This window comes from Chaetura pelagica, unplaced genomic scaffold, assembly GCF_000747805.2.
Source record: "Chaetura pelagica isolate M959 unplaced genomic scaffold, ChaPel_1.0 scaffold360, whole genome shotgun sequence".
NCBI classification, from domain to species: Eukaryota; Metazoa; Chordata; class Aves; order Apodiformes; family Apodidae; genus Chaetura; species Chaetura pelagica.
In genome coordinates this window covers 2476527-2499040 of record NW_009951950.1, presented here as the reverse complement: position 1 = coordinate 2499040, position 22514 = coordinate 2476527, and the positions used below count along the sequence as shown (strand labels likewise).

General features: G+C 39.2%; 1 protein-coding gene across 1 annotated transcript; it reads left to right on the top strand.

Moving 5' to 3' along the window:
• The first annotated feature begins 4354 nt into the window (after positions 1–4354).
• On the top strand, positions 4355–22003 carry RRP1B (ribosomal RNA processing 1B). Its single transcript, XM_009998163.1, has 15 exons — positions 4355–4432; positions 5312–5369; positions 6085–6170; positions 7206–7267; positions 10822–10951; positions 12353–12417; positions 12949–13121; positions 13708–13799; positions 14630–14727; positions 15205–15224; positions 15631–15756; positions 16559–17295; positions 19572–19718; positions 20657–20723; positions 21813–22003. The coding sequence occupies exons 1-15, from the start codon at positions 4403–4405 to the stop codon at positions 22001–22003; spliced, it is 2082 nt and encodes a 693-aa protein (XP_009996465.1). The 5' UTR covers positions 4355–4402.
• The last annotated feature ends 511 nt before the right edge of the window (positions 22004–22514 follow it).

The following is a 22514-nucleotide window of genomic DNA, read 5'->3' as shown; positions in this document are numbered from 1 at the left end:
CCCCCCGGTTTCCCCGCGGCGGGCACGGGCCGGGCCCGGCCCCCCTGAGGGTCCGCTCGGCCTGCCGGGGGTCTTGCTGGCCGGGCTTGGAGCGGGGTGGCTCACGCGGTCATTCCCGGGAGCAGGAATCGGACCTGAGCCCACCCCAGGAGACGGAGCCGACAGTTTTACTTCATGCTGCCTGTTTCCGTGGCTGATAATCAGGAGCACTGGAAGGAACTGAGAAGAGCTTAGGAGTGTTTCAGCACTTGTACAGCTGCAGTCAGTTCGGTGTTACTTGTTAATGTTATCGGGCTCACCCCTTGCCTCCACATTCACGGTATCAGAACCTTTTTTCCTGCAAGATTTATCACCCTGCTTGGGTACTGGCACCTTAAAACCAGGAGTGCAGTGCATGGGCACCTCAGTGATGAGCCCTAGAGACAGGGTATGTCTAGTTAGACTTACTGGCTTTGGCCAATGAGTCTGAGGCCATGCGAATCTGAAGCTGCCTGCACCCAAAGGTGCCTGCTGTGCACCCTTTCCTCATGGAGGCAGGTTGTAGGAAGCTTGCAAGGTCGGTCATAGCACTGTATGAAGGCATGGGTCTGGCTTAGTAAACCTTCCCATTGGAGTGATACGAAGCATGGTGTGGAGATGCCCAAGAGATTCTGTCATATTTCTGGGCTGCTTTTTCTAGAATGCCATTTTGCAAACTGGACCAAACATGGGAGGGGAGCTGGTTATGGCCATTTGCAGAGCACCGTGTCTGACCTAGTAAACCGTCCTGCAGCATTTGGGAAACTGCTATGAAGGTTTATTAATACACACTCTGTTGGCTTTGAAGAAAGCAGCCCAAGAGCTAAACTGAGCCTGGAATTTTGGTTGAACCTATGGTAATCCCTTGCAAGGACAGTGGGGAATATGTGTTGTTTCTTCTTCTTACCCTCTTCCCTTTCGAAATAATGTTCAACCCATTAGACACATTTACCAGTGAATAAGCACGTAAGAAGATCATTACAGGGACAGGCCAGAGGACAAAATAGCCCATTATCTCATTTCTGACAATTACCTTAGATCTAGGAGATGCCTAGGGACTAGTAAGAGCAGGTGAGTGTACATTGTATTCATCCCAAGTGCTTAAGCACTTTCTGATCCTCCAGCTGTTTTTAGCTCTGCAAACTTTTCAAGATGGACATGAGTCCTGTATGTTCAGTAATGCTCTGTGCATCTCGTTGCAAAGTACAGCTTCATATAAGCTTGTGGAAGTAGCATGCCAGATGGACAGGAGTCTGCTAACTGAGGAAAAAGGTTGCACGTTAAACTCTAGTGCCTTAAGATATAAGGGAACCACCACAAAGAAATTGTCAGTTTGGATGTGAACTTTTTGCACGTTAATGTCAGCAGCCCACTGTGAAATGCAAATGAGTAGAAAACAGGAGTGACTGATTTCCTGTGCTCTTAGATTTACTTGCTCTTACTGTTCAAGTCAGTAATACTAAAACAAAGATTAACTTCTCTGGACTTGGACACAAAGTTACATTCAGGCAAGAGATTTTTTTTTTTTTAAGTTTTTTATTACCATTCTTGCATCTATGCAGTGTTCTGAGAGGGATGAGGGCTACACGTTAGGTAACCCAGCTAGCCACGCTAACTTGAACAATCTAGAACATGCTAACTTTTGAAGGAGGTGGCAGAGTTCATCTGACACCTCAGTCAAATGTTTCATAGGTAGGCAGGACCATTCAAGTACAGTCTGTGCTAAGGCTGAATTATAGATGATGCTGGGGAGCTTTCTTTGAAGGGCTGGAGCTCTTAATTTTCAGTAAGAAAGTACAGAAGGTACTACAGAAGGTACAGAACTACTGGAGCTCTAAAGTTGTTGTATGGGGAGATGATCTTTGAATGATCATCTTACTCCTAAAATCCTTACGTTGAAAGAGAAGAAGAGCATTCTGTACTGGGATCACAATTGGAGTGTATCTTTTATAGAGACATTGATGAAAGAATAGTAAATAAAGGTAACTTTTAGTAAATGAGGAAAGATTGTTGGGTAGTTTCCTATCTGACAGAGCTGCGTTTATAAAGGACATATGTAATTACTACTGAAATTTGCCCATGTAGATCTGGTCCTTGACAATTATCTAGAATAGGAAAATTGCAACCATTTGAATGCTAGCAATGTCAAAACAGCATAAGTGGCAAACAGAAATGCTAACAAAGCTTGCATTGATGTAGCATGTTTTCAGTGAGTGGTTGTAATATTACTAATGCAAGCTCCCACATTGTACATAGGACAGAAGTATAATCCAAGTACTATGACCAAAATCTTTCTCGGGGTAGCCTTCAGTTTTGCACACTGTGGTTGTTAATACAGTATATTCAGGTTTTTCAGGTATTAACCTTGCTTGAATGATTATTGTTACCTCCTGTGGTAGCCATTTGTCCTGTCCCACTGCTTGGCAGATTATGTATTTTTTTGTTTCTTCAGCTCAGAAGAGCTGGCCTCATCTATGTAGTTTTTACAGTAGTGTAAATAAATATAATTTAATTAACTCTTTTATTTCCCCAGTAGATACTTCTAAAATTGGAGTTGCATTTCCTGTCAGCAAAGAAGTAGCCCTGCAAACACAGTTCCTTACACAGTGTGATGATCTCCCTTTGAAACGTGAGATTGTGCCAGAGTCATAATTTCATTAGGATTCAGCATAAAAACTTCTGAGCAAATTAAACTCATTAGACCCTCTTACTCTGATAGTAGTGTCACACAAAACCAGAGCAAGGCACACAAAGTGGAAAACCTGATCTTGGAAGTTCTTTTTGAGTGACTAGGATAAGAAACTTGCTGTAGCATATTTTAGTCAGGGTCATTTGTCTAACAGACGAAGGAATACCTAGGACACTTTGAATAGCCCTCTGTGTATGAAAAGCAGCCACATGAAAGTCTGTTCCCCAGAGAGGGAAGAACTCCTGAACCAACTTTTTAGGTAGCAGCTGAAATCCCCTGGACATAAGCCAGATGTCTGATGCCTCTGGAGAGTTAGTGCTGTATGTGAGGTTAAGTGTGCTTCTCACTGCTATGTGTGTAGCTCATAATTCTGTTAAGAAATGTCATTAATTTTAATATTTCAGTTAATATTAAAACAGTGAATCAAACTTTTGTATTTAATCTTAATATTATTAACAAATCTAAGCTAATTTAATAATTAATGCTTAATATTACTAGACATACTGCTTCCTATGTAGCATTTTGCATATTTCCTTCACTCAGCTTTACTTCCTTCCTTTTTAACCAGCCATAATGATTAACTAACATGTTCACATTTGGGTTTTTTTGTCTGAGTTGGGGATGGCACAGTAGAGATAATTGCTTTCCAATTATTTGGTCCCAGGAGGAGGCACTCAGTTTAGACCTAGCACTGGGCCTCAGGCTTTTGGGTTGGCAGACCCCAGAAAATTTTTCAGAAGTAACAACAATCTTTTAGGAGCAAATTTGTACTTACTGATGATGATTAGGGTTTGGTCTTTTAATGTGCTTTTCTTGAAATTACTTGAGAGTACTTAATAGGCCGCAGTTTGAATATAGCTGTAGTAGGTTAAAGTAGCTATGTTGTAATGGTATAGCATTATGATTTTACTTCCCAGAAATGTGTTTGATGTCATGGATAATCCAGTTTTTAAAACATTCTTGAACTATTACTGATGGTAAAATTTTATTTTCTGGATAGTACTTGCCTTCTGTAATATGTGATTTTGACTAGAATGTGAATTTGTATACTATTAATAATGAAACTGTTCTTTACAGTTAAAATTCATACTATACTGTACTTCAGTGCTAACTGAAAAAAAAATATTTTCATTATGGTTGCTCAGACTATTTGATTATGCACTTTAATGCAAAAATAATTGTGTTGACTTGCTAGAAGCTTATTCTGTCAAAACAAGCCCTGAGTAAGGAACAAAACCATTGGTAAAGTGAGATGGTGTTAAAAAAAAAAAAGCAAGCCTGTCAGTTATGTTTGAGAATTTGCATATCATCTCAGTTGCAGAATTGGATATGATACTCTCATGAAAAATATCTCTCAGTCTTTCTGCAAAAAAATGCCAGAGGCATTTATCACAATTATCTTGGAATCTAAGCCGTGATTTCCTTGAAATCTTTGTTACTTTTGTACAGGATAGAAGCTTAATGTGGTGGAATCACTGAACTACACCAAGTTACTTTCTATTAGTGTGCTTACAGTAGGAACCAGGGTTTGCTTAAGAGAATACAACAAAAACCAAGAAGAAAGTGGGGAACAGAGGGAACTAAATTAAAATGTTTTGGTGGAAATGTGGGATTTTTCATTCAGATTACTTCTGTATTTTAGGTGGCTTCAGCCAGGACGAACTGCTAAAAATATGGAAGGGCCTGTTCTACTGTATGTGGATGCAGGATAAACCTCTGCTGCAGGTATGGTAACTGGGTTTATATTTGCTTGAGGGGGTCCCTTCTAAAATATACTGTAGGGATATACTAATTTAGAATTGTGGAAGTGACCTTAATGAGTTTTAGTGATTTTGTTGGGTTTTTTTCTCCTTCCCCTGCTGCTCTTATGTGCCATGTGCACGAGAGGCAACTGTAACTCAGTGATCCTCACCACAGAAGCAGAAGTCTAAATGGCATCATGTTTGGAGTCATCCTCTGGCAGATGTAGCTGTTTACCTTACAAAACCAGAACTGAAACGCATGCCGTTATGAAGTGCACTGATTGGTGGAGGTAAAACAGTAAGAGCAGGTTGCCCTTACCTGCAACCTTTAGTTAGCTTTGTTTCAAAGTTTCACACTTCCTTTTCTTTCATTAGTTCAGTGCTACTTCCTTTACTACTAACTGTGTCTTTACTACTGACTTCTGCTGACTTTTGTCAGTAGCTACCTGTTTGTCTCCCTACTTTCAAAAGATACCAATATTGGAGTACAAAATCTTAGTAACCTCACTTAATTAGTATTAAATCACCCATCTGTCTGCATGAGCAAGGCTTCCCTGAAACATAGCACAGAGCACTTCATCTGCAACTAAGCTGTATGAAAACAGTACCTCTGAAGTTTACATAGTTTGTTAATTTAATGGGGTTTTTTTCCTCCTCCTAATTGAACTTTGCTGTCAAAAATATGATGTGCAGAGTTTTGGTGAAATCCCAGTGGAATGATAACTGCAGTGCAAAAGCAGCTGTTGAGACAATATTTTTTATTTGAGGGATGTTTCATGGTATTTGTACTTCTTGCTGTTTTCTGCTGGTGTGTTTACTGAGGAGACCTGAAACATGCTAAGCTATATTTATGTACTTTTAGGAGGAACTTGCAGGCAATATCTCACAGCTTATCCATGTGATTCAGAATACAGAGGCTCGTAAGTACTATTTCATTATCTCATGCTTTGTAAGTACTTTCATCTTTGGCAATTTTGAGGCCATTATCACAGTGCCAGAATAAAGACAGCCAGAAAGAGGCATTGCTTTGCTTTTTTTTTTTTTTCTTTTTGTCCACCTGGTGTCCGTGATTGTATTAAGGGAAGTATGAGATGCAGTTTGGTGAGTTTTTGCAGAAGAATTGTATCCCCAGTGTGATAAGGGTGAGACTTCTCTGGGTGGGCAGCAAAGCAAACTCATCCCCATATTTGAAATTCTGCATTTACTTGTCCTGTATATTTCTTAATCAAAACCAACCTTGTTTCATAAGCTGTAAAACACCTAATACTCGAAATGCACTTGAAGTAGTGCTCAGTCAATGTCAAAACTTGCCTAGGTAGAAATGAGTGCAGAATGGATATTTTGCTCTTACTTGTGTGTATATAACACAAAATAGATACAAAGCTGTCCCTATAATTACAATTTTCTTTAAAAGTAGCTGTGTGTCCTTTTTTTTTGTGTTGTTCTCAAGTTTAATTGATTCCTCCTTGTACCTGTCTCAAGCATGTCTTCCCATAGCTTTGTCCCTGTCACTTGGCAAATCCCTAGGGAAATGTGTCCCTTTCTCATGTTGAAGTGATTTATTGAGATTCTTTTGGGTTGCCAAAATAAACCATTGTGCCAAACATACAGATAGTTTTTCTTACTCTTTTACAGGACACCTGTTTATTCAGACATTTTGGCAAACTATGAACCGTGAATGGAACGGGATAGACAATCTGCGTCTGGATAAGTACTACATGGTAATCTTGTAGATCTTTTCAGCAAGAAAAGAAGGTGTGGTGGTGTGCTGGAAGGCAGCTTTGTCTGCACATGCATCATGCATTTATGTATATTGTGAGAGAAAAGGAGTGAGTATCTTGATGTTGCATTGCAGACAATGCGTGTTTCAAAGACTTCCTTTCACTCACCACTACAAATCTGAAGGCCATTATGGTTTATGTCAGGCTGCAAGTCCTTTCTTGTTTGCCTTCCTTTATAACAGTAAAATTTCTCATTGATTTCTATTTGGAATACAAATACTGTCTCAGGACACTGAATAAACATCGGGGTTTTAGATCAGACTGTTTAAAGACTATTTTATGACTGTATAAAGAACCTGAACTTTCCATCACTAAGGTACCTACTGTACTGCATTCAGGTATCAAAATTCTTTGTATAAGAAACGCTATTTTAAAATATGTAGTAAAATCAGTGAGAGAAGATGAGAGAAGAATCTTAAAAGATGTACCTTTGTAAAGAACAAAATCACATTAATCTTTGAAAGAAGTTAATTGCAGGCACATTCACTGTCCTTTTTTTTTTTTTTTTTCCCTCAATGTTAGCAGAAACCAGGTATTTCAGTAACTGAGGTGTTTCAAGCCTGTTTAAAGTAGCTATTTTACATACAGCCATCTCTTTATGCAAGTTTCAAGTAAACTAAGTAATTAATGTTATCATCTCTCCCATATCGTTGTCTCCAGTTTAAGCTGCGGGGTCTTTTAGTTTTGGCAGTACATAATAAAGAAATCAGAGTGATGGAGCAAGAGCAAGCTGTATAGTAGAAGTAGTCATGGGTTTTTCTGGGCTTAGGATATGATAATAGTTTACTGGCTTTTGAGCTTCACAGCATCTTTGTGGTGTTTGACATAATAGAAAAGTATGTCAAAACATTCAAATGAGGAAGCTTTCCACTTTGTTGTGCTACAAAGAAGTTTACTCTATTTGTATTACAATTACAGTCACTCCTTTTATCTGTTTTCATGAGCAACATGTACAACAAATTTTGTACTTTACAGCTAATGCGTATGATTTTGAGGCAATCCTTTGAAGTGCTGAAAAGAAATGAATGGGATGAAAGGTAAGCATATTTCTGAATGTAATTGCATCATAAAGAAGTTGCCCATCAAATATATTTTCATTTAATAGATCCTTTTTCTCCATAGATGGCACAATTAAGAAGTCCTAACGCTAAGGCTTATTCTCCAGATCGCTTATGATCCGTAACTCAGAAACAAAGTTAGGTGTTGGGCTTCACTAAGTTAAATACACACTGCAGTCAATAACTCTCATGTTCACCCAAGCCGTTTAGCGATTGTTTCATAGGAGTAGATTTGAGAAAGTAATTGTCCTGGTTTGAGCCAGGATGAAGCCAATTTTCCTTTTACTGGTGTTTTGGTTTTTTTTCCTTCAGTAAGCTTTCTTTTAATTAGTACCAGAGCATTCCAACTAAGACTGATAACAGACAGTGGAATGTTCTTGTAACTGCTGGGGCTCCAAGTTCACACCGTTACTCTGCTGGCTCAGACACTACGGGGAGATCTATGACCCCCTGTAGGAGGCTGAGTTAGACAGACAGCAAAACTGGCCAGAGATATTCCATTCTATATATCTACATAAGGTCAGAGATCACAGAAGACAACTTCCTTCCTGCTTCTTCCTTTCTCTTCCATCCAGTGGCTGGCATCCAGGGAGGACTCTGTCCAACCATCACCATCAACCCCCAGCCTCAAGCTCTCCTGACCCTCATAGCTCTGCACTCTCTCCAGCAGCAGCTCTGGGATTTTTTGGGACTGTTCACAGCTAAGGAGAGTGCTGGGGGAGTTGCTGGGGGTGGGAGAGGCGAGAGACTTTTGCACATATCTGAACATATTTGTATATAATTGTATATATTTTCTTTTATCATTAGTGTTTAATTAAAGCTGTGTAATTTAGTTTTCAATCAGTCATGAAATTCAGCAGAAGTGTTGCCCATTGCTATCTGAGGGATTCCTCTCATCAGAGATGAAATTTTGAACACTCCCAATTAGCGAAAATTTATAATTGGGCTTAAAATTGAGCCCCACGTTTGGTGCCAAAAAATTGTTGCCACTGTTTGACTCAGTTCGACAACAATGCTCTGGATCCCCTCCCCCTCCTACCCAGGTAGGGAAGGAGAGAGAGAAAAAGAGAGACTGTATCGAAAACTGAACTGCACAGCTTTAATGAAACACCAGTGATAAAAGAGAATATATACAGTTATATACAAATGTGTTCAGGTATGTACAAAACTCCTATTGCCCCCTCTACCCCCAGCAACTCCTCCAGCATCTCCTGAGCTGGAACATTCCCGAGGAATCCTGGAGCTGCTGCTGGAGAAAGCACAGAGTGATGAGGGTCAGGAGAGCTCAAGCCTGGGGGTCGACAGCAATGGATGGATGGAGTCATCCCCGGACGCCAACCATGGACAGAAGACAAAGGAAGAAGAAGCAGGAAGGAAGTTGTCTTCTGTGATCTCTGACCTTCCTCTGAGCTTATGCAGATATATGGAATGGAACATCTCTGGCCAGTTTTGCTGTCTGTCTAACTCAGCCTCCTACGGGGGGGTTATAGATCTCCTTATAGTGTCTGAGCTGGCAGGACAAAGATGTGACCTTGAAGACCCAGCAAAAACATTCCATCATTTGTTATCCTTCCTAACTGAAACATTCTGCTACTCGTTAAAAGAAAGCTTACTGAAGAAAAAAACAAAACAGAACACCACAGTAAAAGGAAAATTGGCTTCATCCTGGCTCAAACCAGGACAGTAATTAATGTATGCTTATGCAAGATGGAGTTTGCTAGAATTGACTGATGTAGCAGGAGACCTATCAATGGAATGTCAGCTGTGGAGAGATTAAATAAAGAACCTGTGTGAAGAAAGTACATAGAATGAATTTTTCTTTGGTTGTATTGTTTTTCTGATTAACTGACTTTTTTCATTTTTTATTTTACTGTGTTTAATCCTGGTGACTTGTCTTTTGGTAAGGCAGAACTCCTTAATTCTAAACTGGCTTCCTGTTTATTGTATACTTCAGTGGATTTGTTTGTCCTCCATGTTCTATTAAATGGCAAGTAATTGCAGTCATCTTGCTCTACCTAGAGCTCTTCTGCCACTTCTAAGCTTCCTCTTTATTTAAACTGATAAAGAGTTCTATTTTAATTAAAAGGGCTCGATAACCTAGTGTTAAAGTTATCTTTTCTCTCTCGCCTTCAGAAATGTGGAATGCATATAGGCATGCTTTTGTGGAAATAGAAAAGACTGCAAAGCTAAAGTATATCTCATCTGTGTTCTACCTTCATGTTTGCATTTCCCCATGGGTTGAAGAGATTAAAACTGTCCTTGGCAGGAACAGAAAGCCTGGGAGGAGGTTTGATAAAGCCAAAGCCCTTTTTTCCCCACATGTATTCCCATGGCAGAGACATGATCACCCAAACTAATCTCTGACAGGGTTTCATACGAAAGGCTTTGCCCCCCCCTTTTTTCAGCTTCATAGAAAGAATGGCCTGGAGGCCCTTCACCAGGAGAGGAGACAGTGTAGGGAGAGAAGATCTTTATTCCTCTCTTTGCAGAGTGAGGGAGCTCAAGAGCTGCCTTTCCCTCTGCAGTGGAGCCTAGAAGCTGCTTAGCATTTCTTTAAAAATGCTTTTGAATAAAGGTGTATTAAAGTAAAACTGAAATCAACTTCATGGTTTTAGAATTATTTAATTTTTCTTTGGAACTGGAAGCATTTGTTCTTTGCAAAATTGCAGGAGGTCCCACAGAACGCCGGATGTGAACATGTGAAATCTACAAAGCTTTACTTTCCTGAAAGATAGTAAGGATACGCCTCAGGGGGAAAAAAAAAAGGCAAAAAAAATCCCAAGTGCTGCTTTGGTGCAGCACTGACAGCTTGTTTCTCTGAGCCATGTCACTAGTAGTATTTTTTAGTACTCCAGAAGCCAGTAACTGAACTGTGGCTGTGTTCAACCTCTACACAGCTCCATTACTTCTGGCTTGAGCTATTGGAATAATACATTTTTTTTATGCCTAGTTTAGCCCTCAATTTGTTCTTTAGTGTAATTATTTTGCTCTCAGGGGCAGTGGATAACATTCTTTTAACACAGGGAAAGTCTGCACAGTTGAAATGAGTTTGAGAAAGATCAATATTAAATGTAGTCGTTAGGTGTGCACCAAAATGAAAATTGTCTCATAAAACGGAAGGGTGCCAGATGTTGCACATCCAGGGTAAATGTGGCAGCTGTGTCTGTAGGAGTGCCCTGCTCAAGTGTCAGAAGCTCTCCTCCTAGCCATCAATCACATGGCACATTAAACTTCAGTCCAAATTGAAGTGTGAATTTTAAAACAGTAATTTTCACTGTAGCAAACTCCATTGAGTGGATTGTCTGATGCTACAAAATCACCTAGAAATCTCATTATGGATTTTTTTTTTAAGTTTATTTTGAGATGTGAAAATTTATCACTGGTTTATTTCCTATGAGTGTTGAACTGTCATAAAGAACTGGTAAAACTGTGAACTAACAGAATTCATTTTCAGAGCAAATAGAACATGAGCAATGAAATATTAATATATACATTCTTTTATTTATTTATTTATTTTTTTCTTTTCCCTTCAGTCTAACTGAAGTATTCTTGCAGCTACTAATGAAAGAAGTTATGGACCCAGTCAGCAATTCTCCCACTGGGATAAAGTTACATTTCATTGATATCTATCTGGATGAATTGGCTAAAGTTGGTGCAAAGGAGGTTAGAAAATGTGTTGTAATTTTCTTCCTGATTAATTGTAACTGTTGTATGCAGTATTTTAGAAGAAATAGAATTTTTAGATAATGTATGTTTTAACTGTTTTAAATGTAATATAGCAAGAGTAAATAAGCATGAAGAAACTTACTACAAGTTATGCTTCTACTTTTGTTGATGTCTTAGTGTAGACAGTAAGAATATATTAGTTTCTCTCAAGTTCTCAAGAAAATGTACACCATACTCATTTGTTTCTTTCAACAGAAAGGTCTTAGCATCTTTTCCCTTGTGTGAACGTTTGCCAGTCTTTGCTTTTCCAACAATCTTGACTGACTGTATAATACACCTAAATAGAAGAAGAAAATGAGCTTTCAAAGTTTTATACTATTTGCCTATCATTTACTTCAAACATTGTTGCCTGTGCATTGAGCAATTTAACCTCTACCTCCAGTTGCTCATTTTGCTTATGACGTCTGTCTTTCTCTGCTGTATATTGCTGTTTCAGTTGACCTTAATTTTGGTTAATGTTACAGTGATGCAGTTTTGCATCAACTGAAAGCCTGTTACCGCAGCTGTCACTTCTGAACTTCTTCCAAAGAGTCCATCTCCAGTTACTGTGAGCTGTCTGCTGCCCAAGAGTTAGCTACAGGGTTCTACGCATTTACCTTCTCTTGTTTCTGGCATCTGACACATCCTTCTTGCAACGGATGGAGCTGTTAGCAGTTTTCCATTTGTACTCTTTGCAGTCAGCACTGAAAGCAATCCTGCCTGCAGCTTTTGTGGTTCTGGATTGTGGAGTGTGAGAGAGAAGTGCACAAAAGAAGCACCTACACTTACCCCCAGTAATTTCCACAGCTCCACAGTCACAAAACCTTCATTCCACGACTAAAGCACTCATAGGAAGCACAGAGAATTAGTTCCCTAGACTATTTCAAATCACAGCTGATGCACACAAATTGATTTTAGGGAAGGATTTTTATCTTTAGTATAACTGTAGCTGACAGTGTTTTGGTGTAGGTGGTCCAATTAAGAGAAACACAGATCTTAATCAGTGTCTGCTACAGACCTTCTATGTGAAAGAACAAAAAGTTACTGAAGAGTTCTTTGCCTCAAGTATCCGTATTTAAAATAAGAAGCCTCATGATATTTCTGTAGTCAGCAGATAAAGTATGTAAACCAGTCTACATTTTTATAATTCTTCCAAGAAATAATGTAGAAGTTAGTCGTAACAGTGGTAACAAAATCCAGTGGTATCACTGGATACTCCTGTCAGTTGAATTTCAGCACTATGCTAAAAGACTTAGACTTGGCTTCTTAAAGAAGATTCCTCTACACCACATATTAAAGGAATTTGAGTGTACACATACAATATTTACTGTACTAATTATTTTCTTTCTAATCATACAGCTTACAGCAGACCAGAATCTCAAGTTCATTGAACCTTTCTGCAAAATTGCTGCCAAATCAAAGGAGTAAGTTTAACAAAAGGATAAATATTTTTTAAGAATAAAGAAACTTTGCGTATACCACTCTACATGGTAATAAATGGATTGAAGAGCAGCCATAGTAGAACTTCAGAATGTAAAGAAACAAGGATACTTTAGTAAAGATGTGCACAGTCATTTGAAGACAGTTTATATTTATCAAAGCTATTAGGTAATCTGTATGGATTTATAAGAATTGTATCAAGCTTGGTTGGGTTTGTCTGGTATATTTTATTTTAAACATGCATAGAACAGCTGAGCTGGCTAGATTCTTTGCTGCAGTGTAATATAAAGCAGCATATAAACACAGTGACATTTAAGAGAGGAAGATTGGCAGGACACTATTTGGATTAAGGGACTGTTGTTTAGGAAGCAACAGGTTCACTTTCTTCATCTGGAGAGCTAGATGCTCTTCCACTTACCCATTTTCCCTGTGTCCCTCAAATTTCCACTTTTTTCATGTGGGGGGTGGGTGTACATGCCTCTGCCGTTCGACTTATCCCTGCTCTTGTAACACAGTCGATGTGTGCTGCATGCTGTAGCCACTGGTATCTTTGAGATGATTGTGGATCAGTCCCCCTATGCCATCGAGGACCTAATGAAAGAAATGAAAGAACTGGGTAGCAACAGTGATGAGGAGGATGAATCTGAAGAAGACAAACAGGAAAACGAAGAGGCACTTAAAACCAAAGGTGAGGAGGAAGTTCTAAATGGCCGTGGTAACGCTTGCTAGGTTGTACAAACCTGTTTCTTAAGAATACATTTCTGCTCTGAACCAGTCAAACACCCATTCAAGGTTTTATAAGGATGAGTTTCCTCTCTCCTCTTCAGATGCGCTTAAACAAAGTGGCTCCAAATAAACATATCCCAAAAATCAGTGGTCTCTGTAAAACCAGGCAATATCAGCTTTCTGCAACTGTGCTAGAAGATAACTGAGTCTGGGTTTTGGCTCTTGGATGTCCAGACATTTTTTAAGAAAACGAGGTTTTGGCCTTCTATGGGAGTTTTTAATTTAGAAAAAAGAAGAAGAAGAAAAGAAAAACAAAGACAATAAACTGGAGCAGGAAGTTTTTTAATCCAGTTCTATTCTGGTGCAGAGTATCAGATAATGCCACAGTTCTGTGTTGCATAATGGTGACATAAAGTATGTCAATCAGTAGAGGCTCACAAGGTAACATGAAGAAAAAGTCACCTCATCTTCTGTCTATGAGAGCAGTGCATGCTATCTCAGTTTTTATAAGCTAAACATTAATAGTAACCTCTTTTTTGTTGTAGCAGACAGATGTTCATCAAGAAAATCAACACAGATCTCTGAAAAAACAGAGGATGTTGATGAAAACTCCGATGATGGTATTGGGACTGTTCTTCAGGTTTGTGCCTTGCTTTGTTATTTGTACTTTCCCTCTGTTTTCTTTTTTCTCCTTCCTTTTGAGAGGTAGAGAAGGGTGTTAATTGGACGAACATGTTACAAAACTTTTATCTCCTGCTTTACTGTAAAGTGATATTTATGTAATATGTACTCTGTGAGTAGCTTGTAAGAAAATAAATTCATGCCTAAATTCTGAACTCTTCTTTCCTCTCTCCCATACTTTCTGTTCTCTGCTCCTCCTTTCCTGTTTCAAGAGTTCACAAATGTGTGGCAAAAGCCGAGTCACTGTGGGTGGTGAAACAATCGGCCTAAGTTTCATTGACAGTAAGAAGAAAACTAATGGATGATGGGAAACATAGGAAAGAGGGTGATATGCTGCAGTTTGGGTTTTTTTAGACCCACTTCTATTGCACTGTTTTTTGACAGATCCACCAATCAAACACAAAGGCAGGCAGATAAGCTTCACGCATCTGTGGCTTTTAAGCAAGAATCAGGGCATGACACACTTGAAGTTTGATATTTAGCTAAATGTTTGCATGAGGTTTGATGTTGATTTGGCTTCTCTCTTGGGTAAAAACTAAGGTTAGAAATGTTTGAGAAAGTGATCCTGAGTTCAACTGTTCTGTTAATGAAGCAACCATCTGCAGAAGTCGGCATCCATGCATGAAGGGGGTGTACATTTCAGCAGAGAAAAAAATACTTTGGGTTTAAAGGAAGTAGCTGTTAAAAAGATGTCTGTGCTACTTGAAGTTTTGATAACATGAGTCACATTCATTTATCTTGCACGAATAAGCTACTTAAGAAAAGCTGTATTATACTTTCCTCCAACAGTTTGATTATAAGGCTGTTGCTGACAAGCTCTTTGAATTGGCGAGCAAGAAAAACACACCATCAGTTAACAGAAAGCGCCTGTACAAGCTGGTCAAAAGGTGAGTTCAGTTGAAATACACCTTGCCTGTGGCAACTTGTCCTAAACAATTTTTACTTTGCTTTCTTCCCACCCTCACAAGAGCAGGCTTTTTTCACAGCCCAGGATAACATGCATAGGGTGCCTGAAGCCTCTGCTCCTCACTGATACTAGACAACTGCAGCTAGCTGAGGTGTATCCACGTTGGGTGGGTTTGTACTGCAGCATCTGTGTGATGCAAATTACAGATGCAGGGGAAGTGTTGAATTGCTCTTTCCTGAGTACTTCCAGTTATTTGGTTTCAGTTTTTTGGAAGCAGATCTCTTATGGAATGAGCTCTTTGTAACTTCCTCTGTTAAAAAAAAAAAAAAAAAAAGGCTGTTCCTGTTTTGACAAAACCATAATAAGCGCAGTGACACTGTGCTGCTAGTGTTACTATTGGTACTAAACCAGTATTAATTATTTGCTTTTCTTTCTCTTCCTTCTTCCCGAACTCCAGGTTCCAGGACTTGGCAGAAGGTAAGGACTGAGCAGCATGAAGAGACAGTAGTTTGTTTACATTAAGGGATATATAATGTTCTCATACAATGTGTATTGCAAAGCGTTCTTTTCTTTTTACATTTTTTTTAGTGGGTATTTCAATAATACTGGTTTTGGGAATCTTATGCGTTTTTTTTTAAATCTGATTAAGACACATTGCACATTTTTTGTGAGGTGGCCACAATTTAAGCAACCTTGTAGTTTGTCCTTAAATTAAAGATGTTTATTTTTTACTTAATTAGGAATCACTCGTATAATTTTCTTTGGGGTTGAGTAAGGAACGATGATTTTCTTTCTGTGGGAGTTATGCTGTATATGAACAGCATAGCTGTTCATAGAAACAGAACTATTAGATTTCAGTTACCTTATCTTTCCTCCTCAACAGGAATCTTCCCCCAAGATTTTCCTGAAGAAGTTTCTTCAGATGAAGACGATGATGATTTCAGCAGGGGAAGACGAAAGAAAAAACCTTTCAAGCCTTGGGAGAAAAACAAGTTGGAAAAACTAAAAGGTAAGGCAAAATAAACCTTTGGAGGAGACACAGTTTGCAGTTACTTGTGTAATCTGGCTAAATATCAGATACAAGCTGTTCCCACGGAAGCAAACCTGTTCAGGATGTGCTGATTTGTATCACGTTGCAACGAAGGTTAAATATGAAATTAAGGTCTCTTTGAAAGTGGTGGAAATTTCATACCAATTTTGAGGCAAGCATCACCTCAAAAATTTGAGTCAAAAGCAGAACTTGGAAATGGTTCTTTTAATTGCTTCATTGGGCAGTTCTCTTTACTGTAGGAAAACCGAAATATATCAGACTTCTTAAAATTACTTTTAGAATGTAGGAATTTAGGGCTGTTTCTGAAAAGGTGAAGAGAGTTACATGTGAGTATGTCTGGCATCACAGCTTGTATTCAAGTGGCACAAGCCTGATTGTATCTCAAAATATCTCATCAAACTACTGGACCTCTGAGTTGCCCTTCTGATAGGCTTAATAGATGGACAATAACAATTTTTTCTAGCAATATTACTGTACAGAATAGGGTTACCATAGGGGATGGCTTAGATGTTAGCTGTGACATGGGAAGATCAGCAAAATATGAATTAGGCCAGGCATCAGAGGAATGCAATGTCCTGACCAGCTGTAATAGTAAAGCCGTTGTGCTGGTTGATAACAGGAAAATGGTACACTTGTTTTAACCGAAAAGAAGAAAGAAAAAAAATAAAAGGAATAAAAAAATACTATAGAACTCAATTTTTGTCAATACCTTTGTGTTTCATGTCTGTGTTATATGGCATTCTTTTTGGGATGGATTTAGAGGATGAACAAGAGATGTCAAATGCAAAGGAGACACCAGTTCCCCAGAAGAAGAGGAAAAAGAGGAAGAAGAGGGACAGCCCACATGCTGATTCTGGAACAGCTGATGGAAATTGTGAGGAGGGAGTAGCTGACACATCTGGATCTAATGTTTTTAGCCAGGGCAACGTGCCAGAAAATAATAAGAAAAGGAAGAAAAAGAAATTGCTAGTAAATGAGGCAAATGAGACCACAAATTTAGCAGCTGACACCAGAGAAAACCACAATATCTCTGCACACAACAGTTCAACTGACGCAGAACAGAGTAAAAAGAGTCAGTTGAAGAGAATGAATCCAAAAGTGCAAAATGTTCCTGTAAAACCAGCATCTCTGAATGGACCAGCTAATGCCAGTGAGGCAGGGGACGTCAGCAGATCTGTCGCACCATCACCTGCTAAGGTTGTGAAAAAGAAACAGAAGGGAGGGGCCGTCTTAGTGAATGGGGGTACCGTTTTGCAGCAAACTGACATGAAATCCAGCAAGGAGGGCTTGCTGGGGACCCTGTCAGGAGGTGCAGACTCTGAATCTGCGCCTTTCAGAAAGGTCAAATTGAAGGCAAAGCTTGTTGGTTTGGAAGGGATGAAAATCTCCTGCCAGAAAGCAGCAACCTTGAAAAAGAAGAGAAAACTAAAAGAGGTGCTAAACTCTGTCGAAGGCAACGGAGCTCTGGAGACTGCATGCAAGAAAAGCAGGAAGGGGGTATGTATGCCTCATTCCTTTTTCTACCTTCTTTCTGAGCTGCCAGACTTAAGTTCAAAGTTGGCTTTAGCTTGCTGAGTGTGGGGCGTCATGGGCAGGTTACAGGCTGATGTCATCAAACACTGTCACCAAAAATAACCCAAGTCCCCACAAATCCACACCCACTGCCAGTGGTCTTACATGCTCCTGTACAACAACACTGAAGCCTGTACCAGCTACTCAGCTGTAAGAACTCATCTAGCTGAAACTTGAGTTGTTAGAGTATGGTTTTGTCTTTTTCCTTTCTTTTTTTTTCCTTCTCTTTGATCCCTTGGTTAAGTGCTCTTTTAGTTGGGTGTCTTGTTGAGCTTACAGCTTGTTCACGAAGGGCATATTTTGGCAAAGTAATGAGAATAGGAAGATGGAACATCTCTTTTTCAGCAGCAGCAGTACACACTTAGATTAGTATAAGCTCCTTGTGTTGCCCACAGCAATTTGAATAGTGGCTTAATTTGCCAGCTCACTTCTCCATCTAAACAAATTGCTAGTGCTGTGTGGGGGAAAGTATTTGAGGAAAAAGGAATCAGAGGATATTTATTAATGGTCTGGTTTCTTACAAAGACAATACTGTGGCTTTTTGCTAGGAAGGTCTGATTGTAGTCTTCCTCAAAACTGTCTTGCAGTTCGGAGCAAGCTCGAGTTTCCTCCCCACACCTCCCATTCCCTTATTGGCAATAAGTAGAATAGGGTTGATTTTGCTCGGCAATTTGAGACTCAGGAAGCATTTAGCGCTGTATATTTTCAATAGAGTGGCTAAGGAGAGTGCAGGGGTTCTTCCCTCTCCTGCCACTGAAGTTCTTTTAACTGCTTATTTCCTGTATGTCTGTTCACCCTAACACATTTAGAGGTTCAATTATATTCTTGGAAGTCTTGCTAACAATCTCATTGTCTGCTGGCTAGCTGAGCAGTCAGCACAGGGGCTGGTGGGGCACTCTTCCCATGTGTAATTCTAAAGGTACTGCAGCATTTGCTGGTTTTTGCTGAGTCCAGGTAGCTGTGTGTGTCTATGTATGTTGAGTGGGGGTGAGGGGATGGAGGCAAGGAGAGAAATCTGGGAGTTGAGTCAGGAAGAAAATGAGAGTATTAGTATAAGAAAGAAGAGAGCAGAGTTAAGCTAAAATGCACAAATCTGAAGGAAATAAGGCTTTGCTAATTTTGTTTTCATTGCTTGAGAAAATAATATGTTGTTTTATTTCCTGGGTTTAGTTATGTAATACTGGTCTTGTGCCCAGAACTCATGAGGGCATGTTTTGATTCTTGATTTCAAAGACAACATACACACCCAGAGAGTTAGCTTCAAATATTGAGAGGGAGAAGGAGAAAAAAGGCAAGTTCAGCATTATTTCACAGTTGTCTTCAGTATTCAGAAAGCTAAGAAGACTTACACTTTTTCATCTTATTTAAAGCAGAAGTGATTTCCAAATTGAACAAGGCCAAGTCCCCTGGACATTTTCCACAGCACAGCTCTGAACTGTTTTTGGAATTTCACGTCTGTAGGTTGATGTGAAACATAGCTGAACTTCCCCTCACAGTAGTCCACAGATACCTGAGGCCCCTAGGCAACAGGTTGAAGAGCTCTGGAGCAGTGCACTTTATTAGTGGCACTGCCAGTACAGGTCCTAAGAATTGCCTTGTACTGGAGAGAAGGGTTGATTTAAATGGCAATCATCAGTTTGAATTTCAGGCAGCAAACTAGTAGCAATACACAACAGCTGAATTTCTGAGAGTACAGGCAGACTTCATACTCTGCTTCTTTTTTTTTTTTTCTGAAGTCTCCATCTTAGCCTAAGGCTGGGTTTGTTCATCAGTTGCATATCTTATCCACTCAGAGGTACCACAAAAGAGATTTTGCTTAAGGCTAAGAAAAAAAAAAGTCAGTGCTTGTGTGCAAGAGAGCTGGGAGGATTGTAAGGCAGGTTCAAGCGCATAAAGAAAACATCTTTCTTTGTACTCTGGTCTGCCAGGCAAATGTATTACAAGTTCTTCTTTGCATTGCAATGACCTTCCTATTTCAGCACAGAGCCTACTTCTGTTTTCAGTCATGCTAACTGCAAAACTAACTCCTTAGAGTTAACCATGATGATTAGCTTGTGGGAGTACCAACTAGCTCCCTCTCAGCTGTGGCAATATTTACAGAAGCAGGGTGTGGTAAGCTCTGAGCACTGCTCACTGCACTAAATATAGTTAGCTATAGTACTTCTGTACTGAGAGTGTTTTTTCCTTTCCCTCCTTTATAGGAGAGCAACACTGCTCTATCACCATTAAAGAAAAAGAAAGCAAAACCAGGAAATGACTTTGTAAAATTTGAAAAAACGACTTTACCAAAGCCAGTATTCTTCAGGAAAGCCAGAAGCACCATCTCTTCCACCAGGGCATCTATGCAGGTAAGGTGATCTCACAGATGACAGCTGAGTCTGGGCTCAGGTCTTCCCAAGCTACCTGCCTTTGCAAAAGGCCTGACCACACTCATGATGTCTTTTCTGTTCTGCCTTAGTCCTCTGAAAGGGACAGATAAAACTGGGAGTGCCATTGCGTTTCCTTGTAGACAGAGTCACACAAGGCTCCAGAGTTTCATAAAATGAATTGTAGGCATGTTAAAAATATCTTCTTCTTTTCCCCCTACTGCTTTCAGAAATACCTTCTTGTTGAAAGGACACTATTCTGAACCTGCTCATTTCGCAAAAAAAGCAAAAGCATAAACTGACTTTTAGTCTTGCTAAGGGACTTTGAGCCTCCATTGCCTCCCATTTGTGGAGGCTGGAAGACTGCTCTCTTTTCTAGACATTTTAAACATATAATAGCTTTTCAAGACCTCTTTGCACTTCAAGGCCTGAGTGCAGTAGCACCAGTGTATTTAATACACAAATATATATTTTTTTGTTTAGGATAGTATGTGATTTATCCACAAATGGCTAAAAAAAACAGTGCTGTCTTAACAGAGGCCAGTGCTAGAGAATTGGGGGAGTTCTAAATCAAATGAAGGAAGTAGGAAGTAGGTTTCCTTGCATTGATTTTGATGGGATGCAGGTAAAAGATCTTGTAGCATTGCCTTAGATGTCTTTATTTTATTTCATGTCTTTATTATTTTATTTCATGTCTTTATTATTTTATTTCATGTCTTTATTATTTTATTTCATGTCTTTATTATTTTATTTCATGTCTTTATTATTTTATTTCATGTCTTTATTATTTTATTTCATGTCTTTATTATTTTATTTCATGTCTTTATTATTTTATTTCATGTCTTTATTATTTTATTTCATGTCTTTATTATTTTATTTCATGTCTTTATTTTATTTCATGTCTTTATTTTGCTTTATAGCTGAACAAACTGCAGTCGTCCAGCTCCAAAAAGGTCACGTTTGGCTTGAATAAAAACATGACTGCTGGTGAGTCTGATACATCTGTGTGTCTCCACAGTCTCTCTTGTAGCCAAGGAAAGGGGAAGCTGTGCACACTTATACACACTTACACTCTTCACCTCTCTGGAACAGGATTTTTGTCTCTATTTATGTTGTTTATGAATCATCCTCAAGTTCCTCTCCAGAGGAGATGGTAAAGTTAAGGACATTCAGCTCAACAGCTAGATTTGCATGATTCTAGGGTGCTGCATAATGGACTTGCAGATGGAGCCATATGGATAGAAAAAGTGCACTAGTGATAAACTGTCCTTCCTGAGCTGTCTGTTCTGAAAGGCACTTCCTAGGGGAACACCTGCTCTTCAGTCTTTGTTGCTCATTTCTGTTTCCCAGCACAAAGGGGCTCATACACTGCTGAGCTCAGACTGTTTAATAGTGAAGTTTCAGTCTCGTCTTGGCTGTCTGTAATTTATTAATGGTAACGAGTAGATAAATGTCAGTTCCCTTCTGCATCCCACATGTAAGCAGACAGTGTTTTCCCTGTTAAAATAATGTCTGGCTCCATAGCATTAAAGTTTGTTCCATATATTAATTTTTTACTTTCCGAGGTGTACTATAGGCCAAGTTCAAATGGAGAATAGTGTGTTTAGATATTTGTCTTTATGTTAATAAAACACAGCTGCACAAAAAGAAGAAAATGCCTACCTTATGGCAGAAGGAATAAGGAAGTGTCTAGAACAGTGCTGTTTAACAGTCAGAGCAGAGCCACTTCGTACCCATTGTCATCTTTTAAGTGTGGTGTTCTTCAGGATAGCTGGAATGCTTGTTTCTGAGGAGTAGGCTCAGCATCTCTGGTGGTCTGTGAAACCATGAGGAATGGTTCACAGCCTCTCTGGGTTGCAGCAGACCCCGTTCTCAAAGGGACTCTGCTAAGAGATGTGTTTTACCACCATCTCTCCATTTATATTTTTTTTGCAAAGTCTTAGGCTTCTGATCCATAGTGATGGACTTAAGGATCAAAGGCAGACTTCCAGTGTTGGCCAATTCCACAATCAATTGACAAGCCAAATTATTCCAAGAGTTGTATTTCTTTTAACTTGTTTGCTTGTTTCTCAACAGAGTTTAAAAAGACTGACAAAAGTATACTAGTGAGCCCAGAAGGACCCTCGCGTGTGGCTTTCAATCCTGAACAGAAACCCCGTCATGGGGTGCTGAAGTCATCCACAGGTACCCCAGCAGGAGAGCCTCAAGGGAAGAAACCATTTTCTGTATCAACTAAGAAGAGACAAATGTCTATGGACTTATTTTAAACCAACAGATGTGGCCTACTTTTATACAGGACATTTTGCTAACCCAGAATGTTCTCTGGAGGTATTTTGAACTTCTTTATTTTTTTAAGTTAATACAGATTGTATATACAAAATTCTGATTGTGACCTAGGTCGTCACTATTTTGACACCACTTCAGCTGTATCTTGAAATACGCCTTTTGTGTATTTACGGAAAAGAAACAAAATCCAATCTCTGCTCAGGTTTGGTCTATGGAAAGTATGGTCTCTGCACATGTCATTCTTGAGTGACTTGTTTATTTAATTAAGGAATGTTCAGGATGTGATTGTTCCCATGATTTTTTTTGAGCCAGTCTAAGAAAACTAGCGCTTCATGCTTTTAAATTGTCTTTCATTGGACAGTGCTTAAAATGGAAAAAGACAATGTGGATTTTAAACCTACTATGGTTGTTCATGTCTTTAAAATTTTGCCCCATCTTTTTTCCTGTGTCATCCTTGGTATCCTGTTAATTCTTCTGGAAATAATAATTACC